This window comes from Artemia sp. Qi Xiang Cuo, chromosome 11 (assembly GCF_049724085.1).
Source record: "Artemia sp. Qi Xiang Cuo chromosome 11, ASM4972408v1, whole genome shotgun sequence".
In the NCBI taxonomy this organism is placed as follows: Eukaryota; Metazoa; Arthropoda; class Branchiopoda; order Anostraca; family Artemiidae; genus Artemia; species Artemia sp. Qi Xiang Cuo.
This window is the reverse complement of record NC_142804.1, coordinates 13,803,624-13,828,011: the sequence shown is the minus strand read 5'-3', so window position 1 is coordinate 13,828,011 and position 24,388 is coordinate 13,803,624. Positions and strand designations below refer to the sequence as shown.

At 35.5% G+C, this 24,388-nt stretch overlaps 1 protein-coding gene and 1 pseudogene across 2 annotated transcripts in view; both read right to left on the bottom strand.

The window, feature by feature from the left end:
* Nucleotides 1-24,388, bottom strand: part of LOC148946661 (large ribosomal subunit protein mL55-like) — a 195,048-nt gene that overhangs the window by 118,387 nt on the left and 52,273 nt on the right. For both annotated transcript variants that reach the window (XM_089096317.1, XM_089096315.1), the window contains exons 4-5: nt 11,537-11,785; nt 894-1,078 (exon numbers count right to left, since the gene is read on the bottom strand). In XM_089096317.1, coding sequence (XP_088952443.1) covers nt 894-1,078; nt 11,537-11,785 — 434 coding nt within the window. The remainder of the gene's footprint in view (nt 1-893; nt 1,079-11,536; nt 11,786-24,388) is intronic.
* LOC148946663 (E3 ubiquitin-protein ligase MIB2 pseudogene) lies at nt 17,225-20,125 on the bottom strand (annotated as a pseudogene).

The following is a 24,388-nucleotide window of genomic DNA, read 5'->3' as shown; positions in this document are numbered from 1 at the left end:
AATAAAAACTGCACTAGCCACTCCAATTTCCAATCGAATCAGCCCTTTTCGAAGTTTCTACGACAACTCCTTCGATACGAAGCGCCCGGGTATGGAGAAAAAAAACATTGTGCCCACATCGTTCTTTACTTAGGCAGCGCTATTGCCCTGCATATGATATATATTTGAACATTAAACTTATCTGAAGCGTCACGAATCAGACACGCACTTACGACACAATTTTTTTTTTTCCTAGAGGGTAGGTCTCCTATATAAATGCTGGAACAGGTATCTAGAGTCCAAAATTTTACAGGACCGGAAAATGTCCACGGGGACGGGGGAGGTGGGTGTTAAAGACTATTTTATATTCTGTCCTAAACATCTATGTTTTACTCCATTTATTATCTTGTTTTTGCAAAGCTGTGTTGATATCAGGCCCCTTGGTGTTAAAATGGTTTGATAACATAGCTTTTTTAACATTAGTCGTAATTGGCAGTTCCTTTTATATGTTTGTTATTACTCCAATATCTCCAGTAAAGGTTAGACTAAAAAAAGAGAAAAATCTAGAAAAAACTGGGACTTTTGGACGTAAAGACTGCAAAGAGAACTACAAAAAAGAAGCCAAAATTGGTTCAATTACAAGGTGTCGGCATTGTAGACAAACTGAAATAACAAGGGTGTATTCTAAAGTGTTTTTTTTTTTATAGACCTTTGAGCATATCCTCACAATGCTAAATAATAACACACCCCCCCCCCAAAAAAAAAAAAAAAAAAAAAAAAACAGAAAGAAAATACGGTGCCATACGGTGGTACATAGTATTGTTGTAAACCATTAATGAGCACTAGAAAAGATTTCATGAATGAACATACACGGACTTCTGTTATACAAATCTAAAATAATTTAATGCTTAACTTTAGTAGAGGGGCAGGCCACCCTTCATTTCCAATGAAAGTCATCAGAAGAACGTGGGATCGAAGAAGAAGAGGCTCTGGACAAAGAAGACCTTCTTGAAATAACCGTGATAGATTTCTCATCTCCTTTTCAGCCCAAGTTCGAACCATTTTCCTTGGATTGTGACGTGAATAACCATGTCTAAACCTGTTGGGTAAACATTCATTATTACACCCAAATTCTAAGATACGAGGGTTTGACACAAAGACAAGGGTGTGATCCATCGGTTACAGTTATTGAGCAACACAATTCACAATGTCTACCAGATTGGTCTCGAACCCTTCAAAGACATAATAACAGTTGTAACCTCTAGTTTCTACAAAATTCCATATGGATCTAACAGACCCTTCTTATGGACGTCACCCTTCTCTCACAGAGGTCGGATCGATCACAGGCCCCAAAGACCACAGCTACATCTGCTAAACAGGTGTTATTCAACACGTTCCACCAACGCAGCTGATAATTAAACCTGTGAAAGATATGTTTATACCCCTCCCCCACCCCTCCTACAAGTAAAATTAGGTGCCAACCACAAAAACACATAATTATGAGCCTTGATCTTATTCTCCCCAAGCTTAGTTGAAATATTAATTCCCTCTCTCTAGGCAAATGTTCTTATGACAAGAATGTAAAATTCTTTAATTTTTAATTCTTTAATTCCCTAATTTTAAATTCCCTAATTTAATTTTAAATTCTTTAATTTTAATTTGAATTCCTTCTTCCTCCACAGATAATGAACTGATTAAATGAGCTGTGAAAAACATAAATAAAGCATTAACTTTTACTTCTCACTAAGTTTTGTTAAGATTCAACAGCCTATTTTCTGAAATACCCTAATGATTGACATTTATGTCCCCCCCCCCCCAAAAGGTCAAATTTGTCTCGAGCCCACAAAAAACACTAGAACCTAAACTTCTATTTCTCATTTAGTTCGGTAGAGACTGAGCAACCTATTTTAAGAGACGTCCTCACGAAAACAATTTAGAAACCCCCTTCTCCTAAAGGCCTCGTATCATACTCGGTCAAAAAAGCAACACTAGGAATACAGACATATTCCCTCCGGTTTTGGTCAAGATCTGTCAATTTTTTATGGCAAATGTCCTGAATTTAACAAAAATAAGTTAGGATTCCTTCCCCTCAAGAGAGAGGTTGGATTGCGTTGACAAAGCAAAAGCACAGCAAGGACTCAAGATCTTTCTCACAAAGTTTGGTTAAGACTCAGAGTCCCTTTCTGGTAGAAGTCATGACTATAGTAACTCCTCATTGATTTTGAGTGTGATCCAATCACCTCTTCGGAAAGACAAAGGTGACGGCAAGACATTGGAGTCATTATTCCTTCTCTCCCAGAGATACCCTTTCCTGACTTCAATAATGCAGAAATAGCACATTCGATGTCACTTCTGACTAACCTAGATGGTATCATAAAAAGCCTTTTTGGTTGCTGGTTTGACGAAACAAGTTTAATGATCCCCCCTCCCTTTACCTTCCTCACAGGTTGGATCCATCCTTGAACCATAAAAGGTATAGCTAGAAAATTAGCATGTACTTTCCACCAACTTTCCTTTCGATCCGAATAACCCATTCTGACAAACGTTCTGGTAATGATAAATCAAGGAAATCCTAATTCCCCAATCCACACAAAAAGGTCAAAAAGGGTATAGACCCCATAAAAGACTTATCTAAGACACTTTTTCTTCCTCTCGGTCAAGTTGGGTCGAGGAGATCTGATAACATCACCTACTAGATGTCCTGATTAAAAGAATCCAGAGAGAAGATTTTCTCTCTATATTCTTCTCTCTAAGGAATATAGATTTTCGGAAGTGTCTTACATTAGCCCTATAAATGGCTTATCTAAGACACTTTCTCTTCCTCCCAGTCAAGTTAGGTCGAGGAGATCTGATAACATCGCCTACTAAATGTCCTGATTAAAATAATATAGAGGGCATTAAGTTGAAACTTTTAGGAAGAGTCTCAATTAAACAAAAATCTATATGCCTGTAGGTATTAAAAGGGCATATAAGCGCTATAGGGCATATAAGAACATAGACAGTGATGCCCTATCATAGCTTGTAATATCATTGATATTTTAAATGAGCTAATTTGATTGAAAATTAAAAGTTATAGTGTCCTCTTAAGATTCAAAAATGATTGGAGGGCAATCAGCCCTCCTCTTTAGCTCATAATTTTCCAGACACTTCCAACCAAATCTTAAGACTGCCATTTTTTTTCAGTATAGCTGAATGGTCTATTAACTACATCTTTAGGGTTATTGGGTAGGTCAGCCCCCCACAATTATATAATATACCCATTATGCTTAAAAACTAAATATTGCTTTAAAATTATATGGAAACACAATGTTTGTATGCTGATTGCCAATAAGACATCTCAGCAATGTACCAAGAACGACTGAGGGTATTAAGTTCAAATTTTTGGGGCTACTGCTGTTACTACTTCTGCTCTTAAAATTTTACTAAATCAAAAGAGTGCAATTGTATCCATGCTGTGAAAGAGCATAGATATATTTTTTGGGAATGGTATTAACTTTTATTTATCAGGTCAAGTAGAGGATATATATGACTAAATTAAACACTACTATTTGTGCTATGATTTTCAAAAGAGTTTATGTTGTTAAAAATACTGGAAAAGTTCATCCAGCATATAAATAGCAGACCAAACTACAAATTCTTAAAGGAAAAACCGGAAAGACTCAAGCCATTATTTCCTTTTTCCCTGAAAAAGACTATGTCAATATAAAACGAACAGAAATTAAACTTTTTTCCACAAAACAAGCTCTTCAAAATGAGTAAATAACTGCATTAAAACAAAAATGAACAAAAATAGAATAAAATACAACTACCACAAATCAGTATCAATAGCCAAAGACATAATTTCAAGACCTTTCAACTACGTTGAACAAAATGGCCATATCAAAATGTTGATCGGGAATCTTTAGAGAAATGATAGGTGAGGGGTGATTCTCCCTCCGATTACTTTCGACTATTGAAAATGGCAATAGCCCTCTCAATTTCCGATCGATTGAGCACCTATTGAAGTTTTTACGACAACGCTTTCTATAAAAACCTTATATGCCCCATGGGCATAACTTACAGCCTTAGTCCTGAGCACTGTGGAGGGTTGTCATACTGAAAGACATAATTTCCGGACCCTTCAACTACGTTCAACACAATGACTTTATCAAAATGTTGATCGGAAATGTTTGGAGAAATGATGGGCGTGATTAGCCCCCTGATCGCATTTAACTATTAATAAGGGCACTAACTCTCTCAATTTCTAATTGAATGAGCCCTTTTTGAAATTTCTACGACAATACTTTCTATAAAAAACCTTATATACCCCAGGGCATAACTTACAACCCTTGCCCTGAGGGCTGTGGGGGGGTCATCCTCAAAAACCTAATTTCCGGACCTTTCAATTAAGTTGAACAATAATGCTATCTCAAAATTTTGATTGGATGTGTTCGGGGAAACGGTGGGCGTCAGAGGGGGGGGGTAGTTGTCCTCCAATCACTTTCGACTATAAAAAAGGGCACTATTCCTTTAAATTTCCAATCGAAATGAGCCCTTTTAGAAGTTTCTACGACTACTCTTTATAAAAGCCTTAAATGCCCCCAGAACATAAATTACAACCCTTGCCCGGAGGGTTGGGGGGGTATACCATCCTCAAAGACCTAATTTCCAGAACTTTCAACTACGTTGAACAAAATGGTAGTCTCAAAGTTTTGATTGGATGTGTTTAAAGAAATGGTGGCAGTGAGAGAGGGGTTAGTTGCCCTTATATCATTTTCGGCTATTAAAAAGGGCACTACCACTTTCAATTTCCAACCGAATTAGCCTTTTTTGAAGTTTCTAAGACAGCGCTTTCAATAAAAAACCTTATATGCCCCAGGGGATAACTTTCAACCCTTGCACTGAGGGCTGTGGGGGGGTGTCATCCTCAAAGACTTAATTTCCAGAAATTTTAACTACATTGAAAAAAAGGCTATAAAAAATTTCGATTGGATGTGATTGAAGAAATGGTGGGCATGAGAGGGGGTTGTTAGTTGCCCTCCAATCTTAAAGAGCACTAGCCCTTTCAATTTCAAATTGAATAAGCACTTTTTGAAGTTTCTACGATAACGCTTTCTATAAAAAATTTATATGCCTCCAGGGCGTAACTTACAACCCTTGCCCTGCGGCCTGTGGGGGGGGGGGAGTGTCACCAGGGAAATAATTTCCGGACATTTCCACTACGTTGAACAAGATGATTATCTGAAAATTTTGATTGGATGTGTTTGGGGAAATGGTGGTCGTGAGAGGGGGTAAGTTGCCCTCCTATCACTTTCGACTATTAACAAGTGCACTAGCCCTATCAATTTCAAATCGAATGAGCCCTTTTTGAAGTTTCTACAACACTTTCTATAAAAAAAAACCTTATATAACCCAGGACAAAACTTTCAACCCTTGCCCTGAGGGCCGTGGGGGAGGGGGAGGGTTGTCATCCCCAAATACCTAATTTCCAGAATTTTTAACTACGTTGAACCAAATGGCTATCTCAAAATTTTGATTGGATGTGTTTGGGGAAATGGTGAACGTGAGAGGGAATTGAAAGGGCATTAGCCCTTTCAATTTCCAATCGAAGGAGCCCTTTAAAAAATTTCTACAACAACGCTTTCTATGAACATCTTATATACCCCCAGGGCATAACTTACAACCCTTGCCCTGGGGGCTGTGAGGGGTTGTCATCCTCAAAGACCTAATTTCCAGAACTTTCAACTATGTTGAACAAAATGGCTATCTCAAAATTTTGATTGGATGTGTTTGGGGAAATGGTGGTTGTGATTTTCCTCCAATCACTTCCGACTACTAAAAAGGGCAGGCACTAGCTCTTTCAATTTCCAAACGAATGAACCCTTTTTGAAGTTTACGACAACGCTTTTTTATAAAAAACCTATATACCACCAAGGCATAACTTACAAACCTTGCACTGAGGGCTGTGGGGGGAGTGTCATCCTCAAAGACATAATTTCCGCACCTTTCAACTACGCCGAACAAACTGGCTGTCTCAAAATTTTGATTAGATGTGTTTGAGAAAATGGTGGGCGTGAAAGTTAGTTGCCCTCTAATCACTTTCGACTATTAAAAAGGGCCATTTTAATTTCCAGGCGAATGAGCCCTTTTCGAAGTTTCTACGACAACACTTTCTATAAACATCTTATATGCTATATGCCCCCAGGGCATAACTTACAACCCTTGCCCTGAGGGTTGTGGGGGGTCGTCGTCCTCAAAGACCTAATTTCCAGAACTTTCAACGACGTCGAACAAAATGGCTATCTCAAGATTTTTATTGATGTGTTTGGGAAAATGGTGGACGTAAGAGGGGAGCTAGTTGCCCGCCGATCACTTTCGACTATTAAAAAGGGCACTAGCCCTTTCAATTTCCATTCGAATGAGCCCTTTTGAACTTTCTACGACAATGCTTTCTATAAAAAACCTTCTATGTCCCCAGGGCATAACTTAAAACCCTTCCCTGAGGGCAGTGTCATCCTCAAAGACATAATTTCCGGACCTTTCAACTACGTTGAACAAAATGGCTATCTATAATTTTTTATTGGATGTGTTTGGGGAAATGGTGGTTGTGAGAGGGGTGTTAATTTTCCTCCAATCCCTTTCGACTATTAAAAAGGGCACAAGCCCTTCCAATTTCCAATCGAATTATCCCTTTTGGAAGCCTCTACGACAACTCTTTCGATTCGAAGTGCCCTGGTCTAAACAAAAAAAAAGAAAAATTAATAGTACATTGTGCCAACATCGTTCTTTACTTAGGCAGTACTATCTCGCTGCCTATGATACACTCTCGACAATCAATACACATAAATTGGCCTCGGACATAGGGGGGTATGCGCATCATACCCATTGCTTCAAGTGTCAGATACTGTCATATATGTGTGTGTTTTTTTTTTGTTTTTTTTAACTTACCGTCTTATTAGTTGCTAAGTGAGACACTCAATTTTCAGTATTGAAGTAACTATAACTTGAAGACACCGCTCTGACAAGACACGTGGCCAAAATGTTTAGGGTGGAAGGGGCAAACGAAATAACCGGTTTTAACCGTCGGTTACACATTTAACCGACTGATTGGTCAAATTTGCTTGCTCATATGAAGATTTTTGTAAAATGTGATGCTTCTTGCCTAAGCATGGGCACTGTTCTGTTTTTCTGAAGAAACAGGAAAAAATAAACTGGATGTGATTGAAAAAGAATAGAGACATAACAGGTCAACACAAAAACATAAGACTAGTTTCTGTTTCTGTTTTGTTTTTTGGCAAACAGCGGAAACCGCTATCTTTCTTCAGAAAACAGCTGTTTAAACAGCTGTTTTTCAAATAGCCAAGGCTTAAAGAAGAAAAACTGTTTAAATCATAAGTTTTGGTTTATTATCAGTACTATTGCAGCATTTTCTGCCAAAAAGAAGTTTTTCAATAAAGGGGCGAAAACTGTCTATGCCCACAACATCGCCATCCTTTTTTATGGTTATTTTCTTCCATTTCCCCGTTCCTTTTTCCAAAAAGGCGCTTTTATGTTTATCCAGAATCTTCTCGAATTTCTCAGAAATGCATACTAATTATTTGATACATTTTGAAAATAAAATAATTTTCGTCGTCAAATTGCGCAGTCAGCTCAAAGTCATTAATGTTTAAGCAGAGCCCATAGTTGCTTTGGCGGGGGACAGTCACCCCCTCAAGGCCATGCTTTCCCCTTCCCCCATCCTGATGTTTGGAAGACATCTGAAACAACAAATGAAAGAAGAAAAATGCACGGGAAAATGACACTTCTTACCACCAAGTCAAAAATTTTCGTTGGCTCGAAGGCTTAAAACAACTTTTCAAGATTAAGCATTTCTTAGCCAATTTATGTTTAAAACAAATCAAAAGGAAAATTCAGGGTTTAAGTGTACTGCGCATATCTTTAAAGCGCTTTGAGCAAGTAAGTAACGTTCTAGGTCCGCGACCGGATTCATTCTCAAGTAAACATTTTAAATGAAATTTCTCAAATTCTGAATTTCAAAGAAACTTAGACCCTATGCTACACAATACTTTTTTTAAGCATTCTCTTCTTTTAATAGGTTTTTCAAAGGGATGCAATATAAAAACAATTGCGCTTTTTGATAACTTATTTCGAAAATATCTTTCGCTTTGCGGCAGAATATATTTTCTCCAACCCATACACTTGCTTCATTCACGTTTTCATGGTCCATTCCCAAAGGAAAAGGGGTAGTGACAACCTCGACTATCAATGTTTGAGCAAGTGTAACGTGTCTTCGGATCGGATAGCCTGTGTTGCAACCTCATTTTTTGACAGACTCCCAGCTCCCCGCTCTTTTTGTCTATTACTTTCACCGCCCTCTTCTTTAGACACTGCATCGGTTTATTCAGATTCTTCAGCAAGCGTATCTTCATTTCCGCAGTTTTCAGAACAAGGAACAGAAAGACCATCTGAACCGTTTTCAACATTTGGATCGACATCTTCGACTTCATCAAAGGATTCCAAGCAATCTTCTTCAGGGATGTCATTGGCTAAGCTTCGAGTGAACAAAAATCCAAGAATGCGTGCAACAAATGAATGAAGACAATATTAAAAACATGAAGTTCAGGAAAGGGCTCATATCCTACAGTCTTCGGTGACATTGTTCCCAGAATCAGTCACAACGTGGAACATCTTATCTGTCATTGAAAACTTCCTGATTGCGACTTGGATTGCGGAAAGGATGTTAGTAGTTGTATGAGAATGCTTATGCCTCTTGAAATGTGAAAGATAGGGGTGCAACCTCTGCTTATTTTTCATCTTCCTGCAGTAATAGGCAGTGATGCCTATAAAGCCAGATCCTTTTGCAGTGGCAGATCTTAAAGCAGCCTTCTGAAATTCTTTTTTTCTGGCAGCAAAACTTATGTGACGATGGACGGTTCCCCCAAATGGTGCTTTCAAGCACCTGTTTTTTTTTTGTTTTTTTTTTTGTTTAATAAGGTGTTTCATATCTGGCTTATCAAACACAGAAAGTGGCAATTTGTCCTTAAACAGGGCTTTGCAGCAGAGCATCCGCAGTACAACTTGTTTAGATCGATTGGAAATAAAGAACCATCGTATCTCTGCTCTTCTTATTCCATATTTCACTAATCCATTGCCTTATGTGTCACTTGTTTTACTATCTGGAGATCTCTCAAGGGAAGCAGCCTGACTTGATATATTTTTTTAGTTGGTTTAGGTTTGTTAGTCTCATCACCAGCCGCATATATTTTATCTTTGGGCTTATGAAATGGGTGTTTCCTTTTAAGATAGTGTATAAATATTATGGTAGAAATTCCCTTAGCCTTTGGATATGTTCTTCAGAAGTTGCAGCCGATATTTTCTTTGCTTCCTTTTTCCGTAGGGTACCCAGAGAGATGTCTTCTAACATTCAAGTCGTCATCAGAAAATGACATTATGCTTGTTTTAAAACAAAGGTTGATTTTAGGATTTTTCATCAAACTAGAAGCACCTTCCAGTAGCCTACCATTTTGAAAATTGCACCCTCGGCCAAATATCTGGCCTCTTCCACCTCAGTGGCGTAATTAGGGGGAAAGGGGCCAATTTCCCCCTGAGTGGTTTCGTTTGCGCAAAAAGCCAGAAAACCTGTCGGCAAATAAAAGCAAAATGAAAGCTCCTAACTACGATTTCCTAAAAACTTAGACAATTTGCAGCACAGTATTATAATATACAGTATTATAAAGTTATTTTAATTTATTATTTTTGAAGTATATTGTGTATTAACCATGGCCCAGTAGGACTTTTAGTGTTAGTAAATCGTACTATATCATATTAATTTTTACGGGGACCTACTTGTCTATGATAGGTATTTAAGAGACAGATACAAGAAATAATATACTGCTTAGTGGCATTTTTTTAAATTTATTTTCCAGTATTGAAAAAATTACCGTGTGCACCGGAAGAGGGGTTATCTTACAGAATGAGAAACGTGCATCAAAATTTTATGAAACTTTGGCCAGCTAGGCCAAAATCAGCTAATTAAGCTAATGTTTCTACTCTAGGCTTTTCCCTGAAAGGATTCCCGTTGATTGTATTAACACATGGTAGAAAAAGTATATTTGGCATTACGAAAAAGTATATGTTGTTATGTTGATGCAATAAAACGTGCCAGCAAAAACATACATTTCTACTGGACAAGACTTCAATACTTTTACATTCCTCTCTGACTAAAAATTTAAGAAAATTTGCAATTAATAATCGGTATTTATCGTGCACAGGCTAGTATGGTAATCATAGAAGTCACTGTTATCTAGCAGCATCAATTCCATAAAAACCGTTGAACTAAAGTTTTCTCGGTTAAAGGTGCAGATTACTTCCCATGTAATGTAGGATACAGAGGACCTACCAATTAGTGATTTGTTTGAACCCTACTTCCCCTAGACAGTACCTATGCAACTTTGATGCTCAATTGACTGAATAATATACACTAAAAAATAAATTGTTTTAGTGGAACAAAACTGCACCTTTACCGTTCTCTCATTTACACACCTACCTACTCTCATCTGACTCCTAAGCCCTAATTTTGCCTAGCTTAAACAATCTAACAGCAAATTTGATATGTTAGAAACACTGAGGGCCATCATTTTACTTACTTCTACTTTATATTGACACTCCAATTCCTTAATATTTGTGTGGTGTGCCGGCACCTATCCAAAATACAATATAATGAGTCGAAAAACTATTTTGCAGTTTTGAAATTTATCAATATCCTTTTAGCATACTAATACAGTAAAATCAATAATGCAATGATAGCAGTTAGAAAAAAAACATAAACAGGACAAAATAGTTATTATAAAAACATAAACAGAACAGAACAGGTAAATAAAAACAAGTTATATGTTTTTTTTCTGTTTCTGTTTTTTTGTAAGAAAACAACAGAAAAAGGCACTTTAAAAACAGAACAGAAACAGAAAACAGAAACAGTGCCCATGCTTATTCTTGCCGTTGTTTTACTAACCCTATTTTTGTCTAACAGGTAGCCGGATTTTGTTTTTTGGGGGGGGGGAGGTTCCGGTTCTCCTTCCATACGTGATTAACAATACGGACTCCATACAGCTGCATACGGCATGACAGCCTTGTCCGTGGAGCTTGAGTATTGTAAATGCTAAAAGATGTCCTCCCCAAGACCTTTTCAGGGTTGCCATCTATAGCGCTTAAGATAAGCATAAGGTCTTTGACCATCACTTGTTTTATGATTTTGTTTCTGTAGGATTCTTGTCTGCTGCTAGTGTTACCGACTTAATTGTTAAGGTTGGAATGTCTTCAGGCAATTTATGGTGTCTTCTGTCGTAATGTTAAGCTTACAGTCGACAAGTTCGTAAGGCCACCTAGTATAATACTTCTAGTAAATCATTTCCCGACTTGAAGATGGGTACCTCAGTTTCATAGACATAGGGTCGAATTTGATCATAAGAAACTAAATGCTTGGGTTTTTCATTTCCTTATCAATGGATGTCAGCCAAATACCGACAGATTTGCTATTTCTTTTCCAAATGAAAATATCCTTTTTTACTAAACAACTAACCTGAATTCTCCTGTCACGTATTTGTCTCTATCCTTAAAAACTAGAATAGACGTTTTGTAAATCTTCAGGGCTAAATCTCTCCCACTTTTGTCAGTAGCGTGATACACATTTGCCTCTTTTCCAGTAGAGACGCATCCGTTAATTTGTTCTATAAATCCACGACTCATCAGTTTAAATAAAATCATACGAGTTCGAGGATCCATTACTTGCTCTGACGTGGCCCTATCTTGTTTGTCCCGAACACGAGACCTAAAAAAAGGAAAAATATGGGCTTTGGTACTCGGACCGGCTATCAACTTGCTAATTTTGGAAACCAAAGGTATCTGAAGAAGAGGATAGTAGCCTCCCAATCCAGATCAGCTAGAAGAATCCATAAATAGAATAGATGACATTGTTACTGGACCATTGTTTTTATTAATGGCTTCTTTATCTACTAAAAAACATGAAAAAAATAATAACAATAGCAAACAACCAATCCAAGTATACACAATTTTTAATCCAAGACACAAACCAATGGAAGTAGAAACTATTCATTAAGATTCCTATTTGAATTATTTTTATATTATATTATAACATATATATATATATATATATATACATATATATATATATATATATATATATATATATATATATATATATATATATATATATATATATATATATATATATATATATATATATATATATATATAAATATATATATAAAAATATATATATATATATAATATATATAATATAATATAATATAATATATATAATATATATATAAAAAAAAAAAATATATATATATATATATATATATATATATATATATATATATACTCGGCAGGCTTCTATATACGAATTCTCACTGTTGCTTGTCATCTAAACGCAGACAATTTGAGCCTTTTCTTGATGTCATGACGTCCAAATAGACTTTAAATTAGAGTTAGTGCCTTCGTAAAATCACCCTTTTTTTATTGGACCTTTAGCTTTTGCCTCAGCTTGTCTTTTGTCATTGTGAAAGACATATTGCCGAACCTTTGTTTCTTTTAATTGTTCAGGTGGTGGGACAAAAACTTCTTCGTTTGCCTCGACTTGTCTTTTGTCATTATGAAAGACATATCGCCGAACCTTTGTTCCTTTTAATTGTTCACGTGGCGGGACAAAAACATCGTTTTCTTCCAACGATTTATTTAGTCCAAATTTTTGATTTTCAAAGGTATGGTAGGCATTAATGACCACCCTTATTTCTTTATTGGTTAAGGTGGTGGGACAAACTTCTTCTTTTGCCTCGGCTTGTCTTTTGTCATTATGAAAGACTTGTCGCCGAACCTTTGTTTCGTTTGTTTGTTCATGTGGCGGGACAAAAACTTCTTTTTCTTCCAACGATTTATTTACTCATGGTTTCTGATTTTCAAAGGTATGGTAGGCATTGATGACCTTATCCATTTCAAAATCCAAAACCCAATCATCATTTCTATCATTTTCAATTTGTTTTGTTTGTTTTAACTCGGTTTGTCTTTCGTCATTATGAAATACATATCGCCGAATCTTTGTTTTTTAACAAAGGTATGGTAGGCATTGATGACCGTATCCATGTCAAAATCCCAAACCGAATCATCATCACTATCATTTTTACTTTTGACACGTTTTGATTCTTGCTGCCCAGGTTGATTTTCATTGAATCGCTCACGTGTTCGGTTTCCCATGTCACATTTTTAGATTTTGATTGCTTCAGATACTTTAACAATTGCCTTTTCTTTAGCTGCCCGCATTGGTGTTGTCGCAACTGATTATCCAGGTTGTCGATTTTCACTTCTATCACGTTTGGTAGTTTAGGTGTTGGTTCCAAAGAATCATCATCCGGGTTGCAGCGGTAGCTAGCAACCTAGTAAGAGACAATCACGTCCAATGTTAAGAAATATAATGACCCATTACTCCTAAGAATAGAGCCAGATCAAAACAAAAAGTACATCATTAGAACCGCCATGTCTGAAACCCTTACATAGGAAACTTTCAGTACCTTGGCTTGAATAGCACGGAAAATATATTGGGTTGAAAATCGAGAAAAGTGGCAGCTACTACAGCATTCTGCCCAAACGGTATTTTTTTTTTTTCACAGATAGCTTGGCACTGGTACATCGTAGGGAGTTGTTCGATAGCTCATATTAAAGGAAATGTCTAGATCTAGTGCCATTTATAATTAATTTTTTTTTAATAGAATCAATTTTTTACGAAAAACTTCATTTATCATGTACAATATTGATCAATGACGTCATAAGCGTAGGTTGTAGTACATAAAGGCTCGATCATCGAATAAAGCTGAAACTAAGTAAAGGACAATTATGCCTCCGTATATTCACAGTGATATCTAATATTTTCCATTACATCTGTAAACTGTTCCACAGTTGCCAGTCCATACCTTGGAAGCTTTTAATTAAAAATACAACATTTCTTTTTGATATCACTATGAAGTTTTCCCCAAGCATTTCTAGCCGACTTTTCAACAACATACGCTCTTTCAGAGAGAATTTTAATGTGTAATTTTGAATATTTTTCGTAATCCCTGTAAAACATTCGTAAAATGTTTCTCAATTTACAAAGATCAGCCTGCATTTTTGCCATCTTCTTGGACTTCTGAATGTAATTTTTAACTCTATCTTTATGCGTCCTTTGCAGCTTGTGTAGACTGCAAAAATATTTATGGTATACCAAGCAATAGTTAGAATCTTTTAATTCAAACAAGAAAATACCTTAAAATTTTAAAATTAGTTTTATTTTTGGTTAGGTTCTAACCAGAACCTTTTTGCTTAATTTCCAGAGCAAAAAATTCAACTTTTTTATATATTTTATTTTTCAGTTTAGAATCGCTAAAGTTACTACGTAAACTGCAAAAATATTTATGATATCTGAGCAATAATTTTAATCACTTAATTCAAACTAAAAAAAAATACCTGAAAATTTAAAATTACTTTTATTTTTTGTTAGGTTTCTGGTACTTGATACGAGTCTTAAGAAATATTTACATTATGGCAGGGACTGTAGCCCCTAGTAACTGAAGTAATAAAAGGAATCCTTATATTGCCCATACCGGGAATCGACCTCGAGCCAAGTAGTTGACATTTGAAGTCTTTTCATACTGAATCTATTCAAAAATATTTGATTATTACAGCAAGCAAGTCCGATTTCTAACAACGATTTCTGCTAGGCTTCAAACTTTTGGTTTTATATTTTAAGGTTTTTGAATTTTTATAATCCCCTGTTAAAATATATACATATGTTTTTGCAAATACCAGTTGACTTTGCAATTACCATTTTTGATTATTACAGCAAGTCCGATTTCTAACAACGATTTCTGCTAAGCTTCAAACTTTTGGTTTTATTTTTTTAGGCATTCGAATTGTGGTAGTCCCTTGTTTAAATATATACAAATATTTCTGAAATTACCCGTTTTTTGCTCTTTCCGCAATGTCTTTTCATACTGCAGTGTATTCAAAGATATTTGATTATTAAAGCAAGTCCGATTTCAACTAAGCTTCGTACTTTTGGTTTTCTTTTTTAAGGTTTTTGAACTTTTTTAATCCTTTATTAAGATATATACAAATATTTTTGCAATTACCAGTTTTTTGTTCTTTGGGCAATTTAATGTCTTTTCGCACTGATATCTGTTCAAATATATTTAATTACTACAGCAAGTCCGAATTCTAACAACGATTTCTACTAAGCTTCAAACCTTTGGTTTTCTTTTTTAAGGTTTTGAAATTGTTGTAATCCCTTGTCAAAATATATACAAATATTTGTGCAATTATCAGTTTTTTGCTCTTTAGGCAGTTTAGTGCACTGAGTCTATTCAAAGATATTTGATTATTACAGCAAGTGCGATTCCTTATAACGATATCTACTAAGTTTCAATCTTATGGTTTTATTTTTTAGGATTTTAGAATTGTTTTAATCACTTGTTAAAGTAAATACAAATATTATTACAATTACCAGTTTTTTGCTCTTTAGGCCATTTAATGTCTTTTCATACTGAATCTATTCAAAAATATTTGATCATTACAGCAAGCAAGTCCGATTTCTAACAACGATTTCTGCTAGGCTTCAAACTTTTGGTTTTATATTTTGAGGTTTTTGAATTTTTGTAACCCCCTGTTAAAATATATACAAATATTTTTGCAATTACCAGTTTTTTTGCAATTACCATTTTTGATTATTACAGCAAGTCCGATTTCTAACAACGATTTCTGCTAAGCTTCAAACTTTTGGTTTTATTTTTTTTAGGTATTCGAATTGTGGTAATCCCTTGTTTAAATAAACACAAATATTTCTGCAATTACCCGTTTTTTGCTCTTTCTGCAACGTCTTTTCATACTGCAGTTTATTCAAAGATATTTGATTATTAAAGCAAGTCCAATTTCAACTAAGCTTCGTACTTTTGGTTTTCTTTTTTAAGGTTTTTGAATTGTTTTAATCCCTTGTTGAAATATATATGAATATTTTTACAATTACCAGCTTTTTGCAATTACCATTTTTGATTATTACAGCAAGTCCGATTTCTAACAACGATTTCTACTAAGCTTCAAACTCTTGGTTTTATTTTTTTAGGTATCCGAGTTGTGATAATCCCTTGTTTAAATATATACAAATATTTTGCAATTACCAGTTTTCTGCTCTTTACGCAATTTAATGTCTTTTCATACTGAAGTCTATTCAAAGATATTTGATTATTACAGTTTTTTTCCAAAATTAAGGTTTTTAACGAACTTTCTCAGACTTCTGACCTATCAAAACCTTTTTTTTATTCGAGAATATCCAAAGATACCAATTTTCCCGAAAAAATATGGAGCCATTTTCGGGATGGCAGGCTTCTATATACGGATTTAGTTTTAAAAGTTTTTTAATTTAATTAAATTTTGTTTTTCAGTTAAGAAAGGCACTAGAACTTTTCATTGCCGTTCAAATGAGCTCTCTCACGACAATATAGGACCACTGGGTCAATATGAGCACCCCTGGAAAAAAACAACAAATAAACATGCACCCGTGATCTTTCTTCTGGCAAAGAATACAAAATTCCACATTTTTGCAGATATGAGCTTGAAACCTGTACAGTAAGGTTCTCTGATACGCTGAATCCCATGGTGTGGTTTTCAATAAGATTATGTTACCATTAGCGGTTTTTTCTCCTTTTTTTCAAGGCAAATTTTCTCAGGATCGTAACTTTTGATGGGTTAGAATGAAAAACTCGATGAAACCCAAATATTTAAAATCAGCAAAAAAATCCGATTCTTCTGATGTATCTATTGATATCAAAATTCCGTATTTTTAGAGTTTCGGTTACTATTGAGCCGGATCGCTCTTACTATAGTTTTTTTCACCACGAACTGCTTGATTCTTATTGTCGCTTGTTTTCTAACCGCAGGCAATTTGTTACCTTTTCAAAGATATTTGATTATTAAAGCATTGAGTCCTCTAGTAAACAGACACGCACTTACAACAAAAAGTGAAAACTAACGAAACTGACACAAAAAAAAATTAAGCAAGAATCGATCCATATTAACTTTTTCAAACCAAATATGCAACATATCTTGGGAAACACTTTCCGTTTTAATCCTTTGAAATAAAGCCTTTCAAGAAATGAGATAAGTGAGACTCACACCTTACTGCAGGTAAGTCAATTTTACCGAGATATAGAATTCGAATTTCTTCACCTGCCATAGCCTAGTAGAGGCTTGTCCGTTTAAGAATCGGTTTCCGGCACATATGGCACGTTTTAAGGGTTTGTGCACAGCTTTCACAAGTTCCATGGCCGCAAGAAAATGCGACATTTTTTCTTTTTTCTAAGCAAATTGGACACCTAGTCGCCTCTTCCATCTCAGCAACACGTTTTTCCAGGTTTTTCAACACGTACTGTAAACGTTCCACAGCCCGAGAGCTACTTTCAGCATTTAATGAAATGCCATCTTTTTGTAATTTATGCTGAATAGCCTCTTTACACGTCAAACATTTTTTCATCCTAATTGCACAATCTAAGCAAGCTATTTTATGTCCACACGGAATAAACTGTACTTGATCACGAATTTCACAACAAACTATACATTCTGAGGGTTCTTCCACTGCCTCTTCCAAGTTCAAACCAGACATCAACTTCGCAGCAGCATCAGGAGCATAGGATGTTGATGGCTTGCATTCTTTAGCCTCTAATAAGGGAGATTGCTTTTTCGGCATGAATGACCAAAGAATGATTTTGACTTCGTTTTCAAGAACAAAATCCAGAGGCAAGTTCTTGGCTTTGTTTGGTTTTGATGAATCGGCTCCTTTCTCAATTAGATGGCAAGCAACTGCAAGGCCAATAGCATCTAATCGACCTTGCTCAGCTAAATCGCACCATATCCGATAGATCAAAGGAGATTCTTCTTCTGAAACGGCACCAGTCGTCGTGGCATGTTTCTTTAGAGCATAGTGCAATGGAGTGTTGCCTTCTTCATCTTGAACGTTTAGATTGGCCCCATGGGACACCAACATTTGAACTATAGATGGATGTAACCGAGACACTGCCAGATGAAGAGGAGTCTGACCTTTGGTATTCGTAATGTTAGGATCAGCTAAACCCCAGACTAGGAGAAGTTCGGCAACTGGACTGTGATTATTCAGTGTTGCCAAGTGCAATGGCCCAAATCCATCGTCTTTAAACACATCAACCAATTGACGGGATTTTAAAATAATTTTATCAGCTGCGAAATGGTTTCCTCTCAAAGAAGCGTAATGGAGGCTATTAAAGCCACGAGAATTTTTTATAAAGAGATCAATACCAGGACATGCCAATAATGACTCAACTAATTCATCATTCTTTCGACAGATGGCGTCATGTAAGGGGGTGTCGCCAAAAGAATCCTGCATATTTAGACTACAATTAAACTTGATCAGCAATTTGACGCAAGCCAAGTGTTGTTTATTAACTGCTATATGAAGCGGCGTACATTTCCCTTTGTTGATTGCGTCGATTTTGGCACCTTTCATCAACAGCATTTCCGTTAGCACCTCCTTATTTCCGAAAACTGCATAATGCAAAGCTGTATCTCCTTCGTCGTCTTGAATTTCCATTGAAGCATTAGCTTGTAAGAGCGCTTTAACAACCTCGACATGCCCTTCGTGGGCTGCAACTTGCAACGCTGTCTTTCCGTTACTTTTTTCGTCAATCTTCTCCATATTTTTTGCAAGGATTTCCTTAACTTTATCAACTTTCCCTTTGGCAGCTTCATGAACCAGCAAATCAATTTCGTTCGACTGGACTTCAGGCACCCTTCGTACCAAATCCATTTCAGGATGAAGGCTTTCCCTATTTTGATTCGTCCCGGCGAAATTGTGAGATTCCGTACTGCCAGAGACATTGACAAGGCACAAAGGATTGAATGTCCATGATTGAACACGACTGTGTTCACGCGAATACGTTTGAACACAAACATCACCATCCATATAAATATGCATCACTTTCCCTACTTTTCCAAGAGTCGTTTCCATAGCATCAATCCATTCACCATGTCCACGTTGAAGCTCTTGAACCTTATTCTTGTCCTTAATAATCATAACTTCCTCTCCTATTGAGAACACGGTAACTCGGGAAAGTGCTTTAGGATTTATAGTCCAGAGATTGCCGCTGTAATCATAGGCCACTCTTATGTCTCCAAATTCTATGATGCGGTGAACAACTCCCACTCTCCCGATCAATTTAGTCATACTTGGACTCCAACCTCCGTGGTTTACTTGTAGCCTTTTCAACGCTGTAATATCAACATCGACCTGTACATGGTCACCAACAGAAAATGTATTTGTTTCCTCCGTTGCCTCTCGAGAGCCTTCAGGGGCTTCTAATGACCTTGGTATTACGGGACCAACTAGTTCTGTTTTCCCGAGTATCGCTAAATGGTCTATATAGCAATAAGCTCCAATTGCTTCTGATACACACATAAGATCTACTTTTCCTTTGTGTCCGATTCTATAAATGTTGGTTTCTCCTGAAGGCCAATTAACGGACGCAACAGAGAAATTGGTTTCGTTTACCCAACCACGGACTTCCTGAACACGACCAACTTTACCATCGCCACCGTCTTGATTTCCCCAGTCCCAATCTGGCCCTCGAACAACTTTGGCACCAAAAAATATCCCTTTCAGAGGTATTTTTTTAGAATGCTTCCTTGGTGGCATCAGACTCCCAACAGAATCAACCAACAAGTATCTAACAAAGGCGTGTGAAGTATCATGTTTATCGGCCATATAACAAAGGGTACAAAGATCATTGTTTTGGCAGACATTACATTTCCATAAGGTTCCTGGTATTCCATGCTTCCGACAATTATCACAGAAAGATTTTGGATGACTTACAGCTGTGGGAGCATTATCCCAGACCCTTAAATCATAAGAATTCTGATATCCAATACGGTAGTTAGTTCTCCAGCCCATATCCCACTGGACAACAACAGTTTTATCTGGGAGATTTCCATTACCATGCGTTCCTTTGTCAATCACTGTACCAACAAATCCTTCACCACCATCTTGATTACCCCACTTCCAGTCTGGTCCTCTTACCACCCTTATACCGACAACCATTCTTTAAAAAATTTCCTTTGTCGTGTGTCTCTTTGTAAACGTAACAAGTCCCTTAAAGCAAAAGGGAAACCAAACTAATTTTAAAATTTTCTGGCATTTTTTCTGGTTTGAATTAAAAATTAAAATTATTGCTCAGACACCATAAATATTTTTGCAGTTTGCAGTTAATCATTTTATTAGAAAAATTTCGGAACAATTCTAGTTTCAGTTGAAGAATCAGATTTTTGTTTTTTTGTGTTAGTTACAACAGCACGTAGATTAGAACCTTACAAAAAACAAAACTAATTTTAAAATTTTCAAATATTTTTCTAGTTTTAATTTAAAAAATAAAATTATTCCTCAGATACCATAAATATTTTTTCAATTTACATAACAAATATAGCAGTCCTGAAAACTAAAATAAAAAATATTGAATCTTCTTATGGAAATACACATTAAATGACGCGTCGTGTAGTTAGAATTTATTAAAAAATAAATCTAATTTAAAAATAATTCTGAATAATTCTAGTTTCAATTGAAGAATCAGATTTTTTGTTAAAACCATCAATTTTTTTGTTAATTACAACAGCACGTAGATTAGAACCTTACAAAAACAAAACTAATTTTAAAATTTTCAGGTATTTTTCTAGTTTTAATTAAAAAAATAAAATTATTACTCAGAAACCATAAATATTTTTGCAATTTACATAATAGACTTAGAAATCCTGAACTGAAAACTAAAATAAAAAAATTGAACCTTCTTGTGGAAATACACAATAAATGACACGTCGTGTAGTTTGAATTTAACAAAAAAACATAATTTAAAAATTTTACGGTATTTTTCTAGTTTTAATTAAAAAAAATGAAATTATTGCTCGGACAACATAAATATTTTTGTAGTTTCCATAATAACTTTAGTGATCCTGAACGGAGAAAAACAGGAAAGAGGCTACGGCTTTTTCGTCTTTGAAATAGTAAAAGACGAACCTCAAACAATCGAGTAGCTAACTAAGTCCAATGTATACAATGGTTTATTATTCCAATGATCGTCTTTTAATGTATCAACATATAGAGTTATGAGAGGCAGCGTGGCCGAGTGGTCCAAGGCGCTGGTGTTTATTCGCAGGCGTTGGTTCAAATCTTACCGCTGGTATACGATTATGATTTATGTACAAAAATCAAATATCTTTGAAAAGACTGCAGTATGAAAAGACATTCAAAATGCAGTTTCTAGTGGAAAAATTTATTATCTTTGAGAAATAATTAATTTTAGTTACAAATGATTTTTAACCCAATTAATTTCCTTTAAAATGAGCCATTGAAAAACTCTCTACGATGTTCCAGTGCCAAGCTATCTGTGGACAAGAGAGAAGAAAGAACAAAAAATATGCCGATTAGGCAGAATGTTGTAGTAGCCACCACTTGTCTTGATTTTCAATCCAATATACTTCCCTTGCTGCTCAAGCCAAGGGACAGAAAGTTTCCTATACAGGTCTTTCGGACAAGGTGGTTCTAATGGTGTATGTTTTGTTTTTATCTGACTTTTTTTTAGGAGTTATGGGTTTTAATATTTCTTAACATTGGCCGTGATCGTCTCTTACTAGGTTGCTAGCTATCACTGAAACCCGGTATATCAAATATATGTAATGGGTTTTTATTCCAATGATCGTCTTTTAATGGAAACTTTAATATATTGACCTTAAATATAACTGTACTAGCCTATACTATAGTTATCGATCCTTTTTGTACTATAGTTCGTTATTTAATATAAACACCAGTCAAAACCAAATGTCAAATTTTCAGGTATTTTTCTGGATAACTCAATAAAAAAACATATTGACAAACACCATTTATGATGAACTATATCGGTCCTTTATATAATATATAGACAAAACCTAATTGACAACTACCATTTATGATGAACTATATCGGTCCTTTATGTACTAATATAAAATTCGTTGTTCACCATAATGTTCTTTGTCTATAAATAAATAGTCCTTTGTCTAAACTTTACTAACTTATAGGCTACTATAGTTAAGTGGCCTATAAAATTTAGTATAGGCAATAGGTCGTTCTTTATTATAATACAACCATGACACTATAACCGCTCCGCACACTCATACACACCATTCAGTTAGTATAGGCTAGAGTTCGTCTTTTATTGTACGATTTTAAACTGAAAAATAAAATACATTAAAAAATTGAATTTTTGGTCTGAAAATACATACTATATGCCACATCGGGTAGTTAGAACCTAACCAAAAATAAAACAAATTTTAACATTTTAAGGTATTTTTCTAGCTTGAATTGAAATATTCAAACTATTGCTCGGATACCATGGATATTTTTGCAGTTTACACAAGCTGCAAAGAACGCATAAGGACACAATTAAAAATTATATTCAAATGTCCAAAAAGATGGCAACAATGCAGACTGATCTTTGTAAATTGAGAAAAATTTTACGAATGTTTTACCGGGATTACGAAAAATATTCAAAATTAAAGATTAAAATTATCTTTGAAAGAATGGATTTGTTTGAAAAGTCGGCTAGAGATGCTTTCGCAAAACTTCATAGTAATATTCAAAAGAAATGTTGCATGTTTAATAAAAAGCTTCCAAGGTATAGACCGACAACTGTGGAACAGTTTACAGATGTAATGGGAAATCTTACATCACTGTGAATACATGGAGGCATAATTGTCCTTTACTTAGTTTCAGCTTAAATTCGATGATCGAGTCTTTATTATGTACTAACTAAATCCAACGACTATGACGTCATTGATCAATATTGTATATAAAAAATTAAGTTTTTCGTAAAAAGTAATTAATTTCTAAAAAAAATTAAGTACAAATGGCACTAGATCTAGAGTTTTCCTTTAAAATGAACCATTGAACAACTCTCTACGATGTTCCAGTGCCAAGCTATCTGTGGAAGAGAAAGAAAGAAAAAAATATACCGTTAAAGCAGAATGTTGTAGTAACCGCCACTTTTCTTAATTTTCAAGCCAATATATTTCCCTTGCTGTTCAAGCCAAATAACAGAAAGTTTACTATACAGGAGTGTCGGACAAGGCGGTTCTAATGGTGTACTTTTTGTTTTGATCTGACTCCTTTTTTAGGAGCTATGGGTTTTTATATTTCTTAATATTGGACGTGATCGTCTCTTACTAGGTTGCTAGCTACCGCTGCAACCCGGATTATTTCAGTGATCATCTTTTAATGTAATGCAACCCGGTAGTTATGAGAGTCAGCCTGGCCGATTGGTCCAAGGCGCTGGTGTTAGCCACCAGTCTCTTCGGAGGCGTGGGTTCGAATCTTGCCGCTGGTATACGATTATGATTTATGTAAAAAAATCAAATATCTTTGAAAATACTGCAGCATGAAGAGACATCAAAAATGCAGTTTTTGGTGGAAAAATTTATTCCCTTTTAGAAATAATTTATTTTAGTTACTAAAGATTTTTAACCTAAATAATTTCCTTTAAAATGAGCTATTGAACAACTCTCTACGATGTTCCAATGCCAAGCTATCTGTGGAAAAGAAAGAAAAAAAATATGCCGTTTGTGGAGAATAACGTGGCTAAAGTAAATTTTCTTGATTTTCAAGCCAATATATTTCCCTTGCTGTTCAAGCCAAATGACAGAAAGTTTCCTATACATGGGTTTCGGACAAGGCGGTTCTAATGGTGTACTTTTTGTTTTGATCTGACTCCTTTTTTAGGAGCTATGGGCTTTTATATTTCTTAGCATTGGACGTGATCGTCTCTTACTAGGTTGCTAGCTACCTCTGCAACCCGGATCTAGCTAAAATAATGAAGATAATATGAAGGAACCACAGGGTTCAGTTTCTTTGGGCTTGAGTTCGTTTTTTAACTATAAATACAAACAGGATTCTTTTAAATAGTAAGAGACGAAACTTAAACAATCAAGTAGCTAACTAAGTCCAATGTATGGAATGGTTTGTTATTTCAGTGATCGTCTTTTAATATAAATTAACTAACCTATACTATAGTTAAGTGGCCTATATAATTTAGTATAGGCAAGAGGTAGTTCTTTATTATATATTGTACTCTTTGATCTGACTCTATTTTTAGGAGTTATGGTTTACTTTAGTTTTTAACTAATATGGGACAGGATCGTCTCTTACTAGGTGCTAGCTACCGCTGCAACCCGGATCTCCCACTAGGTTGCAAGCTACTACTACAACCCAGATCAGTTACTATGGACTACAGTTCGTTCTTGAATGTAAGTCTCTTACTAGGTTGCAAGCTACCACTGCAACCCG